Here is a 13,826-nt window from a genome sequence, read left to right as displayed (position 1 = left end):
GTACAATAATAAAGAACACACAATACACAATAAATATTTAACACAAACATCCACCACAGCATTCATCACTGTGGTGGAAGGCACAACATTTGGCCAGTCCTCCTCCATTTCCCCCCGTGGTCGGGACCAGAGTCCAGAGTCAGTCCAGGATCGGATCTTCCCCACCGGAGACCGTGGCTTTAGGTTGGTGTAGGCCGCAGGCCGGCGGTCGAAGATTTAAAGTCCCCGCCGCAGCCAGAAGCACCGCAGACCGCAGGACCGGCGGTCGAAGCTCCCCCTCCAGGGGTGATGGTAAGTCCACGCCGGGCCCACGGTAGAAGTTGGCCGCGGGCCGGCGGTGATAGCTTCTTCTTCCCCCCGGGTCCCCCACGAGGGATCCCAGGCTGCGGACGTCGCATCAGCTGGAGCTTCACGCTGCCGGCTGCCGCGGGCCAGCGAAACGGAGCACTCCCCTCCAGCGAGCCCGGCTCGCCCGCTCCCCGCCGAGAGTCCCCGCTGCGCCCGCCGCTGAAACCCCGGGCAAGTCTCCGGGAAAGGCCGCCCGATCCTCGTTGTTAGGGCCACGGGGGAGGCGACCTGGAAAAAGTCGCCTGTCCATGGAGGAGGCAACCGAAACGGTTTCCCCCTCACCCCCCCACACCACCCCCCACAGAAGACACACAAAGAAACACTTTAAACATACTTTAAAACATACTAAAAAAACAAAAAAAGTTGAAATAAACCGGACATGCTGCTGACAGGGCGCCGGCTTGCAGCGTCCCCACCGATTCTTTCTTCCCAAAGTCTAAATCCATGTGGCAACGCAAGTAAATGGAGTGGTAAAGAAGGTGTATGGTGTGCTTGACTTCACCAGTTAGGGCATTGGGTATAAGAGTCAGGAAGTCAATATGTAAATTCATACACATTTAGATAGTATGGAGTATATGCAGTATGGAGTATGATGAGCAATTCTGGTCACCCCATTACAGGAAGGATACGTAGGCTTTGGAGAGAATGCAGAAGAGGTTTACCAGGAATGTTAGCTGGATTAGAATTTATTAGCTAAAAGGAGAGGTTGGAAAAACTTAAATAGTTTTCTCTGGAGCATCAGACACTGAGGGATAGAATTATACAAAATTATGAGAGGCATAGATAGGATGGACAGAGTATTTTATCTCAGGTGGAAAGTGTCAAACGCCAGATTGTATTGCTTTTAGGTCAATATTATACACAGAGACTAATGGATGCCTGGAACACACCGCCTGGGGTGCTGGTGGAACTAGATATGATAGTAGCGTTTAAAAGGATTTTGGATAGGCGCATGAATATGCAGATCCTGGAAGCTGCAGGGGATCCGCAGACCGAGGACCCGCCCGGAAGATCCAGCTCGCCCGCTGCAGACTGGGAACTCGCCCGCCGCGGACAGCGGACTGGAGGCCCGGCTCACCCGCCCAGAGTGTTGGCAGACTGGCTGCTGGAGGCAGTGTACTGCCTTGATGGTGGAGTGGGCCTCTGGGGGTCCTGCAACAGCCTGGGGCTCGCCTAGATCGGGCGCCGACCCAAGAGGCCGAGCACGTGGACTGGGCACGGCCTGAACTGGAGGAGGAGCGGCGGAGGACACCATCGGCTACGCTTGGCCAGGCTGACTCTACCAAGACAATGGGCCTTCATGGTCAGGTCAAGTACCCTCCATTACAAAAACTGGGACTTGTAAATGGCGCCAAACTGGCGACTCTATATACTGTTTCAGCGTACTACTGCTAAAGACGTATGTAGTTGAGATGCTGATCTAATATATATCTAAGTGCTTATGAATAGTGATACTTGTACTGAACTGTATACAAAAAAGAATTTCACTGTACCTCGGTACAAGTGACAGATAAAGCACCATACCATACAGAATATGGATCACATGTAGGCAGAGGAGTTTTGTTTAACCAGGCTTCTTGTTCAGCCAAGACGTTATGGGCTGAAGGGCTTGTTCCTGTGCTGTCATGTTCTGTGTTCTATATCCCTTTCAACCATTTCTTTCTTTGTACCTGCCAAATATCCCTTATTGTACCTACCCCAACTACTTCCTCTGGCCTTTCAGTTATTTTTGCAGAAACCTCTTGGAGGACAAATAGATTGTTCCATGTCAGCGTGGACAGGCCCCTCCTTTGCAAGGCCACGGGCAGATAGAACCTCAATATGTAATGGCTAAGTACCCACCACAGGTTGACATTCATTTTTATCCAATTCTTTGTTGCGTGGCGCAGGGCTGCAGCTGGGAGAGCTCAGAGATCTGGGTTCAATCCTGACCTCCGGTGCTGACTGTGTGTGCATGTTCTCCCTGTGACTACGTGGGTTTCCGGTTTCCTCCCACTTCCTAGAGGCGTACTAGTTAATAGACATCTGTAAATTGCCCCTGGTGTGTGGGAAGTGGGTGAGAAATCGGGATAACATTGAACTAGTGCGAACAGCTGATCGATAGTTGGCATAGACTCGTGGACTGAAGGTCCTGTTTCAATGCTGGATCGATAAACTAAATGTCTCTTTTTTCCACTAAATATTGACAGCTTACCAATTTTTAATGAATCGTTCTCTGCTTCGATACCATTCCGTTGCAGTGATTTTATTTTCTCTGTAATATATTATCCAGAATGCGTCGTATACAAAGGACAATTATATTGTCGGTTTACTTTTGCCTAATCAGATGTACTCATCCATTTGATTGATTAAATACACATTCTTATTACTTTTGATAGATGGGTACTTTTAAGACTCGTGATGGCCAATATTTTTTGGAACCTCTGATGAAACCAGATGGAGGCCAATTCAAAGATGAGCACAATAAACCCCACCTTATTTACCAGCATGAACCACTGAATACCAACCCTTTGAGGAAGAGGAATGACCCTTCTCATCCTTGTGCACCTTTAGGTAGGTGGGAACACTTCACATATTTTTCTACAAACAACAGATATACTTTAAGAATGAATATGTGTATTTCCATTTTTTTCTCCAGTTCATCTTGCAGGTACTATCATAACCTTTAAGCAATGTTAGACAGGTGCATGGATAGGACAGGTTTAGGAGGATATGGGCCAAATGCAGGCAGGTGGGACTAGTGTAGATGGGACATGATGGTCGGTGTGGGCAAGTTGGGCCAAAGTGCCTGTTTCCACACTGTATGATTCTATAACTGGACATTGAGGGTTGCCTGGACATTGTTTTTGTGGACTGCGTTTTAAGTTCCCAATTGGGATCAATTTATGAATGTGGACCAAGGATCTCAGTCTTTGCAACACAACTACTCACAGGCATCAAGACAGATTCTTGATTAATAAGGGTGTCAGGGGTTATGAGACGGAGGCAGAAGGATAGGGTTGAGAGCAAAAGGGAGATCAGCCATGATTGAATGGTGGAGTAGTCTCGATGGGCCGAATAGCCTTATTCTGCTCCTAGAATTTATGAACTTAAAAACTTTACAAATCATTCAGTGGGATTTTCTGTACCTCGCCTTAGGTTTGTTTTTCCCGCCATACACAGTTCTCTTTATCATGCACGATTTTAAAGAATATTTTACAGTGATATTCTAACTAAGAGAGCTGTTTGTTTCAAAAAATACATCCTGGCAAACTGGAGCATGAGACTCCCGAATCCTAAATCCCAGGCTGTACCTTGACATGAGAGGAAGATTTTCAATGCCAGTTATCTCTGACAGATTTATAGGTAGCTTGGATGCAGGCGCATTTTCTCTTCAGAGAAAGATCACAAGACCCATGCAACAATTGAAAGGCCTTTTAAGTTTTAATCAATGGACAGATTACACTAAGCAAATACAGATTATTTATGTCAGTTATTTGTTGACTTTGGTTTTAGAATTACATTAAACTGTGTTATGGATTTTGATGTATGGGCTCTGACTACAAACAAACATTTGCAGGCAAGGTCCATGTCAATAATTTGAAAGGGTTTTGAACCCTATGGGTGTGATTTTCTGCGTGCAGTGGTTCAGCAGGTAGTGCCACTGCCACACAAGTTCTAGAAGCTGGTTTAATCCTGACCTTGAGCGTTTTGTCTGCGGGGTTTGCACATCCTTCCTGTAATTGTGTGTTTCCATTGGGGGGGGGGGGGGGGGGAACAGTTTCCTCCCATTTTCTCAACCCACACTGGTAGTTTGATTGAATCTTTTAAATCACGCCTTAATACAAAGTAAATGAAAGAAGATGGATATATGTTAGAGAGAGAATAGATTAAAGGCACGAGGGTGAATGGGACTGATTAGATTGCTTTATTGGGAGCCAACATAGACCATATGCAGTGGCGGACTGGCCAGGGTGCCAGCTTGCCCGATGGCAAGTGGGGTCCTGATGAAGTGGGCCCCCTATATGAAGTGGGCCCCTGATGAAGTGGGCCCCTGATGAAGTGGGCCCCCTATATGAAGTGGGCCCCCTTTGTCTCCTGGCAACCAATATTTTTAGACCCAGTCCGCCACTGACCATATGGACTGTCACCCCATTGCAGAAAAGATGTGGAGTCTTTGGAAGGGGTGCAGAGGAGGTTTACTAGACTACGGCCTGGTTTAGAGAGTTTCAGCTACACAGAGAAATTGGATAAACTTGGATTATTTTCTCTGGGATGTCAGAGGTTGAGGAGAGACTTGTCAGAAATATATAAAATTACGAGAGACTTGGATAGGATAGACATTATTTTTTCCCAGGGTGAAAATGTCCAACACTAGAGGGCATAGCTATAAGGTGAGAGGGGGAAAGTTTAATGGTGATGTGCAGGTCAATTTTTTTACACAGAGTAATGGGGACTGGAACACATTGCCAGGGGGCAGTGGTGCAGGCAGATACGGATGTGGGCTTTAAGATAGCACATGAAAGTGCAGGGAATAGATATGGATTATGTGCAGGTAGATGAGATCAGTGTAACTTGGCATCATGTTCGGCACAATAATTGTCGGACGATGGGCTCCATGTATCATCATCCTGTGCTGTCCTGCTCCATGTTCTATGGGCTGAATGGCCCGCTGGTGTGGTGTAAGATCCTTTGCCCTTTGCGGGGATTAAGAGTGACCACCATAGAAAGATCCATTAAAAAATCACACTGAATGCAAATTCTAAATGTAATTAGACAAAATCAACAACTTTGGATCAACAAGACATAATGGAAATGTACCAATTCCTCGGGATCACGAGTGAACTTCCCCCTGCCGGGAAATGTGGGTGAAATTGGAAAAAGGGAGCCAGTGGCGCAGTGCAGTCGGAAGAAACCTGCAGGATATGGTGGGAAAGCATTAGTGGCAATGAATGGGTTGCCAAATAAACAATCACCTGTAATCATTCAGCTGGCGGTGGAACTGGACCAAGATCAAAGACTGTTAACATTTTCAAGTGCAGTTCAGGATAAATTCCAGTGATGTGTTCTCCCTGGGGACAGGAACATTGTGTTATGGTGTCTTATCTTTGATATCGTGGAATAAATTTACAATTTCAAATGCAATCAATGGGTCCAAAGTTATGTTTGTATTTTTGATAAAACTGTGACTCCTTGTTATCAATATACAATTTGATTCGTTTATGAATTATACAATTATACAAAAATTCCTGATTGTAATGATATCCCTTTAACCTGGTTAGAAAAATAAAGTGACATGCAAACGCTTTGGTTCAGGCACAAGTCATTTAATTATGAAGAAACAAGATTACCAGCAATAAGTTTGCAAGAGCCATGTTGATTAACAACAGTGCCAAACTTTTGTGCACACAAGGAATGAGCAGTGCCAACTGAGGCAACCTGTCACAGTCTGCCCTCTCCTCATTCTCATCCACTTCACCTCCCAGTACTTTTCCACCGGTCCCTCCTTCTCCTCACCTGCCTGCCTGCCACTCCCCTCTCATCAGCCCAACTCTCCTCACCTGTTGCACTCAGTTGCCTCTGATCACCAATTAACCCGGTATATAGACTCTCCTCACCATTCACACAGTGCCAGATTGTTCTCAGCATTCATGCAAGACTCTCCAGCGATTTTCCGACTGCCTACACGGATGCGATCCTGCCTGCCCACACGGATTCGATCCTGCCTGCCCCTCTTCGGAACCCTCGCTCAATCCTGAGCCTCTGTGTGAATACGGTGTACCCATTCCTGTGTTACTACTCTGTGTTACAGTATCGTAATAAAGTTCATTACCAACTATACCTGCCTGATTCTGTGCTGCTATTGGGTCCAAGCTATACCCGTTACACAACCAGAGAATGAAATCCTCTGAGTGGGAAAATACTGGTTCAGCTTTAAGGGCAAAAGTATGAGTGCAGGCAGAAAATACTGGTTTTATTTAGTTTAGTTTAGTTTATTTTAGGTTAGAGATACAGGGCCTTCGGCTCACCGAGTCCATGCTAACCAGCGATCCCCGCACATTAACACTATCCTACACAGACTAGAGGCAATTTACAAGTTACAGAAGCCAATTAACCTAAAACCTGTACGTCTTTGGAGCATGGGAGGAAACCGTAGATCCTGGAGAAAACCCACGCGTTCACGGGGAGAACGTACAAACTCCGTACAGACAGCACCCGTAGACAGGATCGAACCCGGGTCTCTGGCGCTGTAAGGCAGCAACTGTGCCACTGTGCCACCCTATTTTGATGGAATATTTCATGTTTCATGTGATAACTAAATTTAAAGGATTTTCATTGGGGTGCTGGTCAGTTGTACAATTCAAACGTCACATGTTTGTGTGCAAATGACTTCAAAGACCTATGGATCGAGTGAAGTGATATCTGTTAATAGGGAGGATTGGTTTTCAGTCATCTTTCATAGAATCAAAGAAATATTCAAGCCACTTTAACACATCTGATCCATGCTGACCTTTGATGCCAATCTATACTAAACCCATTTGACTGCATTAGGCCCATAGTCTATGCCTTTCCTGTCCAATTATCTCTCCAAATTAATTACCTGTCCATATCCTCGTTGACGACCTGGAGTCTCAGCTTCAAACGCTGTGGTACATCAGGGACGGGGAGAATTACCAGGATGCTGTGTTGCTGGAGGCAGTCACATCTGTAAGAATAACTGCTTCCAGTTTGGTCTGTGGTCAGGGGGAGGGTGTGACTGCAAGTGGTAGAGCTGCTGCACAGACAGATTATATTTGGACACAAGACTGCAGATGCTGGAATCCTGAGCAAAGAAATGTATTGCTGGAGGAACTCAGCACATCAGTGGGAGGGAAATGGACAGGGGGTGTTTTGTTGGCACTCTTCTTCACATTGATGGAGTAGATGGAAGATAGCTGGTAAAGAGAGGTGAGGGGAAAGATGTGGCAAGAACTAGTAAGTGATAGGTGGATTCAGTCGATGAGTCAGGTGGGGGGGAAGGAGACATGGATGTGGGAGCGAGTCTGGGTGAGAACGTCGTCGAAGAACAGAGCACTCACAGAGGGGGAGCAGCAAGAGAGGGGCTCACAGAACTTCTGTCAGGGAAAGAACTTCGTCAAAGTAGGCATACTTTGAGGAGATTTCACACTGGAGCAGTAAACCAAAAAATACAAGATTCTGCAAATTCATATTATATTAATTTGTACATGACACACCAGGATGTCTCATTCCAGATTAACTTTAGCATGAATGACATCAATGACTTCCTTTAGCATCATTCAGCAACAAACTGTCCGCAGGGTTTATTAAGGTTTCCAGCAAGTTGCTGCAGAGTCTGATTCATGTTAACCATACAAGGTTTGGCAATCTAGGAACAAGGGTGTTGCTTAATGGATCTAAAGAAGGGAAGACAGATTGAAGAAGAGATAATAAGTACAGTTGTTTTATTGACCGCTTGGTGCTTTGAATGCTGGCTGAACACAGAGTGACAGATAGAATGCCTACAACCCCTATCACACGACAAATTTTACACAAAAAAAACCCTCCAGTTGCTAATGTAGATGTCCCGAGTCAATGGCTCCAGACCTTTTCAAAAAGATACAATCAACTTTGAGGTGAAGTTGTGACTACAAAGAACACTCCTGTCTTTGCCAGTATAAAAAAAATGACTTTTTGACCTTGTTTGTAACGCGATTTCAGTCTGAAGATGAAGGTTCCTTTCCCCCCCATTATTTAAAGAAAACAAAATAACTAGCGTGACATAACATTGAGGTGGTTTTCAAACTGGCTCATATCTACCTGCATGCTGGGCATTTTAGTGAAACTCACCACATTTCACGATGCATCCCTCTTTGTCATGAATATATTTATTTGTAATATATCCATATTGTAATCTACATTTAGTTTGTAAATAATAATCAATTAATCATTAAGTAGCTTTGAATGTGAAAGTCATACAGCACAGAGACAGGCAATTCTGATCACCATTTTCAAGTTGACAAGCAGTTATCTTTATTAATCCAATTTACCAGCACTTCATCCAGAGCTTCCTATACCTGGTAATTCAAATGCTAGTCCAGATAGTTAGATATTGTGTACTGCTTCCACCACCCATCAGGTTGTGCCTTCCAGGTTCAAAACACCCCCTGGCCTTTCAGTTTCTGACACTAAAGTATATGGAAAGGATTCTACTGTCCACCCTAACTATGTCCTTCTGTACACCTCTATCAGGGATCCCCTCAGCCTCCAATTAAAATAAATCCAGTCTATCCAGTCTCATGACTGAAATGCTCCATCCTATAGCAAACCACATTATTGTTGCACGAATGTTGTGGTTATTAATTTATAGTTTATTATATATTATTGATGTGTATTGTGTTTACTGTAATGCTGCTGCAAGTAAGAATGTTATTGATCTGCTGTCAGTACACCAGACAATTAAGCACTCCTCTACATTCATGTCCTTTCTAGAGTGCAGTAACCAGCAGTGTACAGCAGAACCAGGCACTAGCAGCCACGTCAGTGGCATCAAGCTTGGCTTTGAGGCACGGAAGGGACGGATGAAGTCGGGCAGAATGATAGGACAGGCGATTTATTAGCTTAGTTTAGTTTGATTTAGAGATACAGCACGATTACAGGCACTTTGGCCCACCTAGTCTGCGCTGACCAGCAATCCTCGCATACTAACATGATCCTACACACACTAATAATGGATGGGATTTATATAGCGCCTTTCTAATACTCAAGGCGCTTTACATCGCATTATTCATTCACTCCTCAGTCACACTCGGTGGTGGTAAGCTACTTCTGTAGCCACAGCTGCCCTGGGGCAGACTGACGGAAGCGTGGCTGCCAATCTGCGCCTACGGCCCCTCCGACCACCACCAATCACTCACACACATTCACACACATTCACACACAGGCAAAGGTGGGTGAAGTGTCTTGCCCAAGGACACAACGACAGTATGCACTCCAAGCGGGATTCGAACTGGCTACCTTCCGGTTGCCAGCCGAACACTTAGCCCATTGTGCCATCTGTCGTCCCCCACTAAGGACAATTTACATCAAACCAATTAGCCTACAAACCTGTACAACTTTGGAGCATGGGAGGAAACCGGACATCCCGGGGAAAATCCGTGCGGGTCACGGGGAGAACGTACAAACTCCATACAGACAGCACCTGTGGTCAGGATCAAACGTGGTCTCTAGTGCTGTAAGGCAGCAACTCTACCGCTGCGCCACCGGCCCCTTTTGGCAGCACAGACAGGAGTTTCTGTGATAGCAAACAAGACTCCAAGATATTGTGTTGCTCCCTAGTGCCAGGATCCAGGATGACTTGGTGTGGCTGCATGACATTCTCAAGGGGAGCAGCCAGAAGTTATTGAGCATGTTGGCACAAATGGGTAGGAAAAGGGATGAGATCCTGCAAATTGAATAAAGGGAGTTAAGCAAAAGATTAAAAGGCAGGACCTCCAGAGTGGTGATCTCGTGATTACTCCTGGTGTTACATGCTAGCAAGTGTAGGAACAGGAGGTCAGGACAGATGAACGTGTGGCTGGGGAGGTGGTGCAAGGGGCAGGGATTCAGATTTTTGGTCCATTAGGATCTCTTCGTGTAGTTCAGGGCTGCATGCTATCTGGCAAGGTGAGTGTGGGTCATTACTGGCTCCATGCGATGGCAGTCTGTCCCTCTCATCTCTTCCTGTTGGATGTGATGGAAGTTACTGCCTCCTGCTCTTTGGCTGCACAACTTCTCCCAGCCCCAACCTTTCTCAACAGTGGGCAGTGGCCACTGGGGAGAGTCATTAACAATGTCATTGTTGGAAAAGGGACAAAAGAGATTTAGTAGGATATTTAAAGATAGACACAAAAAGCTGGAGTAGCTCAGCAGGACGGGTAGTATCTCTGGAGAGAAGGAATGGGTGACGTCGAGACCCTTCTTCAGACTGAAAGTCACGGGAAAGGGAAACAAGAGATATAGACTCTATATCTATATCTCTATATGCGTCTATATTTCACATTTCCCTTTCCTGCGACTTTCAATCTGAAGATCGGTCTCAACCCAAAACATCAGCCATTCCTTTTCTCCAGAGATGCTGCCTGTCCTGCTGAGGTTTTTGTGTCTATCTTCGGTTTAAATCAGCATCTGCAGCTCCTTCCTACACATTTAGTAGGATATTACCTGGATTTGCGGGCTTGAGTTATTGGGAGAGGTTGGATAGGTTGAGATTTTTTTCTTTGGAGCTCAGGAGGCTGACTGATGACCATACTGAAATGTACAAGACCAGGAGAAGCATGAATAAAGTGAATGCTCACTGTCTACTTCCAAGGCTAGAAGATTCTAAAATTAAAGGACATTGTGTTATGGTGAAAGGGGAGAAATTTAAGAGAGACTTCTGGGACAATTTCATTCAGAGGATAGACTGTGTCTGGAATGAGCTGCCAAATAATGCTATATTAATTGATTAATTGATACTTTCATCAATTGATTGATCCTCGATTACAACTGTTAAAACCCACGTGCAAATATATGAGTAGGGAAAGGGGGAAGCCACCAAGTCCAACCAGTGCATTCAGAGTTTGCAACAGGTTCCTAGCATAACGACACCGTGAGTCGATCATCTCTCGATGTATCATGAGCCCTTTTTATTGATTCTCTTGTTTGTGGGAATGCATTCTGCTTGACAAGCAAGATACTGATGTACTTGCTCAGGGTAGTCGCTGGTCTCAATTAAACCTGAATGCCAAAAGCTGCTTACAATTCTTGAAGGTACACAAAAATGCTGGAGAAACTCAGCGGGTGCAGCAGCATCTATGGAGCGAAGGAAATAGGTAAAGTTTCGGGCCGAAACCCTTCTTCAGACTGAAGGGTTTTGGCCCGAGACGTTACCTATTTCCTTCGCTCCATAGATGCTGCTGCACCCGCTGAGTTTCTCCAGCATTTTTGTGTACCTTCGATTTTCCAGCATCTGCAGTTCCTTCTTGTACAATTCTTGAATGCAGATCCCATTTAAGAACTGTTAAGTATCCTATTAATACATGCGATGCCCTCCCTGGCCTGAGGCAACTGTGTGTGAATGTCCTTCTGTATCATTATCTTCTAAAATCAAACAAGGGTTAGTGCAGAGCAAAGTCTGCAATCACTGACTGGCTAATTGCTCCTTTAATATTCTTGAAGAGAACTGATATAATGGCTCACAAATTATATCAATGTGCATATCAAACATTTGTTTGAATGAGTGCAATGACAAAAGGCTTCCAAATCAGCTTTCTGTTCCAAGTACAAGGATCTCTTGGTGCTGTTTGATTTCAGTGAAACATCCTTCATAGAAATTGCTACCTCGAAGCACCTGCAGTTAATTCATTTTGTATCACTCCTTGGCAACGGTTCATTCGAATCCTAATTCAGGCTCCAGACTCTTTTTCAAACTTTTAAAAGAGCATTTACAACGTTGAAACCAGTATATAATTAGAAGAACAACCATTTGTAACTCACAAATGCTCTTTGTGAATCCTGTTTATAATATTATTAATACATATGGAATAATTCCTTCAACATTGCAGAATTTCTAGAGATATAAAGGTCAGGCTGAAAAAGAATGGTTTTGTGATTTTCTTGGCTTGAGAGTTCTATTAAAAATATTCAACACTGGTAAGAACAAGTGAACTGTCACACTCTGAAAAGATAAATCAACACACTTAGAATAGGCTTAGAACATTTATGTGTTTCTTTGCTCTGATGGTTTGAATTTTCATCATAGTTTTGAAAGTGCTGGCAGTTATTTATAGCATTTTTCTGTTTTAAGTGGCATGGTTTAGTTTAGTTTAGAGATACAATGTGGAAACATGCCCTTTACCCACCGAGTCTGTGCCCACCAGTGATCCCCGCACATTAACACTATCCTACACATAGGGACAATATACAGTTGTACCAAGCCAATTAACCTACAAACCTGTACGTCTTTGGAATGTGGGAGGAAACCGAAAATCTCGGAGAGAGCCCACATGGTCATGGGGAGATCGGACAAACTGCGTACCGACAGCATCCGTAGTCAGGATGGAACCCGGGTCTATGGCACTGGAAGCGGTGTAAGGCAGCAATTCTACTGCTGCGCCACTGTGCCGGCCTTGGTGTTCTATGCTCTGATATGCAATGCAGATTACACCCATGCTTGTTCTGCAAAACAGGTGACATTAGTGGAGAGTTTGGGAAAAGTTGCAAGGTCAGGTCACTACAGGTCCCTGCACTATGGATGTGGCCTTAGGTTGTGAACAAAGCTGGTGAATTGAATGTGTTCTTGTTTAGAATTTCATTTGGAGAAAATGCCAGGGTATTTAATTATGGGCTCTGACCTTAAGTTAATATCACATTAGAAGGAGAGTGTTGCCTTATCCTCCCAGAGTAAGGGAATCGAGAACCAGAGGAGATAGGTTTAAGGTGAGGGGGGGAAAGATTTAATAGGAACCTGAGGGGCAACGTTTTCACACAAAGGGTGGCAGGTCTCTGGAACAAGCTGCCAGAGGAAATAGTTGAGCATATCACAACATTTAAGATGGATACATGGATAGGTTAGGTTTAGAAAGATATGGGCCAAACGCAAGCATCTGGTACTGGTGTACATGGGTTATGTTGGTTGGCATGGGGAAGTTAGGCCGAATGGCATGTTTCCATGCTCTATGACTCTGACTATAATGGACTGGCTGTTTTATGCTTTTGTATTGAAGGAGTTTTTGATATTGCACCATGTCTAATGTAATGGATGGCTGTTTTAACAGTGCCAATCTAAGAGCAACACTTCTGATGTGCTGCATTTAATTCAAAATGGATGCGTAGAAGCTGTATAGACTCTGAGCCTTTCATCTTACCTGTACTGCCAGGTTATACAGAATGTTTGAACATGCTTCATAAGAGGTTGTTAATCATTTACCACTTAAAAGATTTCTTCGGTTTCAAGAGGGCTATATTTTATATATGTCATTGCCATGTCACCAATGGACTTATAAAATACATGTTATTCTAAATTTATATCCTTTTCAAAGAACAATTCAAAGAAACACTTTAAAATAAGCCAGTTTTCGGTCCTATCAGCCATGCTGGTTTGTTCCTTGCCAGCACATGTACCAGCACATGTACCAGCACATGTACCAGCACATGTACCAGCACATGTACCAGCACATGTTTAGTTGGTGCCTTGCACTGGGACATGATGTGTTTCAAACGACAGTCACATCATGTTACCTAGAATTTTGATTACTGTCCTCATGGGTTAAACTAAGAATATACTTAGTGACTTCAGTTCTGTTTCATCTTGCCCATATTTTTACAGTCATTAAAAAAATTAGCTGGTTAAATAATGTTTACAGACTATGCAGATCCCTTTTCTTGGTTACGTTTAAGTGCTAAATGTGTTGTGTGACTTTCACAACAGTACTCGAGTCACTGTAGTGCTTTGTTAAGGCAAACAAATTGCTTATTGCTCT

General features: G+C 44.3%; 1 protein-coding gene across 4 annotated transcripts in view; it reads left to right on the top strand.

The window, feature by feature from the left end:
* The window catches only part of adamts20 (ADAM metallopeptidase with thrombospondin type 1 motif 20), a 281,403-nt gene that overhangs the window by 39,804 nt on the left and 227,773 nt on the right, over window positions 1–13,826 (top strand). For all 4 annotated transcript variants that reach the window (XM_033037846.1, XM_033037845.1, XM_033037843.1 and 1 more), the window contains exon 3: window positions 2,727–2,901. In XM_033037846.1, coding sequence (XP_032893737.1) covers window positions 2,727–2,901 — 175 coding nt within the window. The remainder of the gene's footprint in view (window positions 1–2,726; window positions 2,902–13,826) is intronic.

Source organism: Amblyraja radiata, chromosome 19 (genome assembly GCF_010909765.2).
Source record: "Amblyraja radiata isolate CabotCenter1 chromosome 19, sAmbRad1.1.pri, whole genome shotgun sequence".
NCBI classification, from domain to species: Eukaryota; Metazoa; Chordata; class Chondrichthyes; order Rajiformes; family Rajidae; genus Amblyraja; species Amblyraja radiata.
The sequence above is the reverse complement of the archived record's forward strand: the minus strand, read 5'-3'. Positions and strand labels throughout refer to the sequence as shown.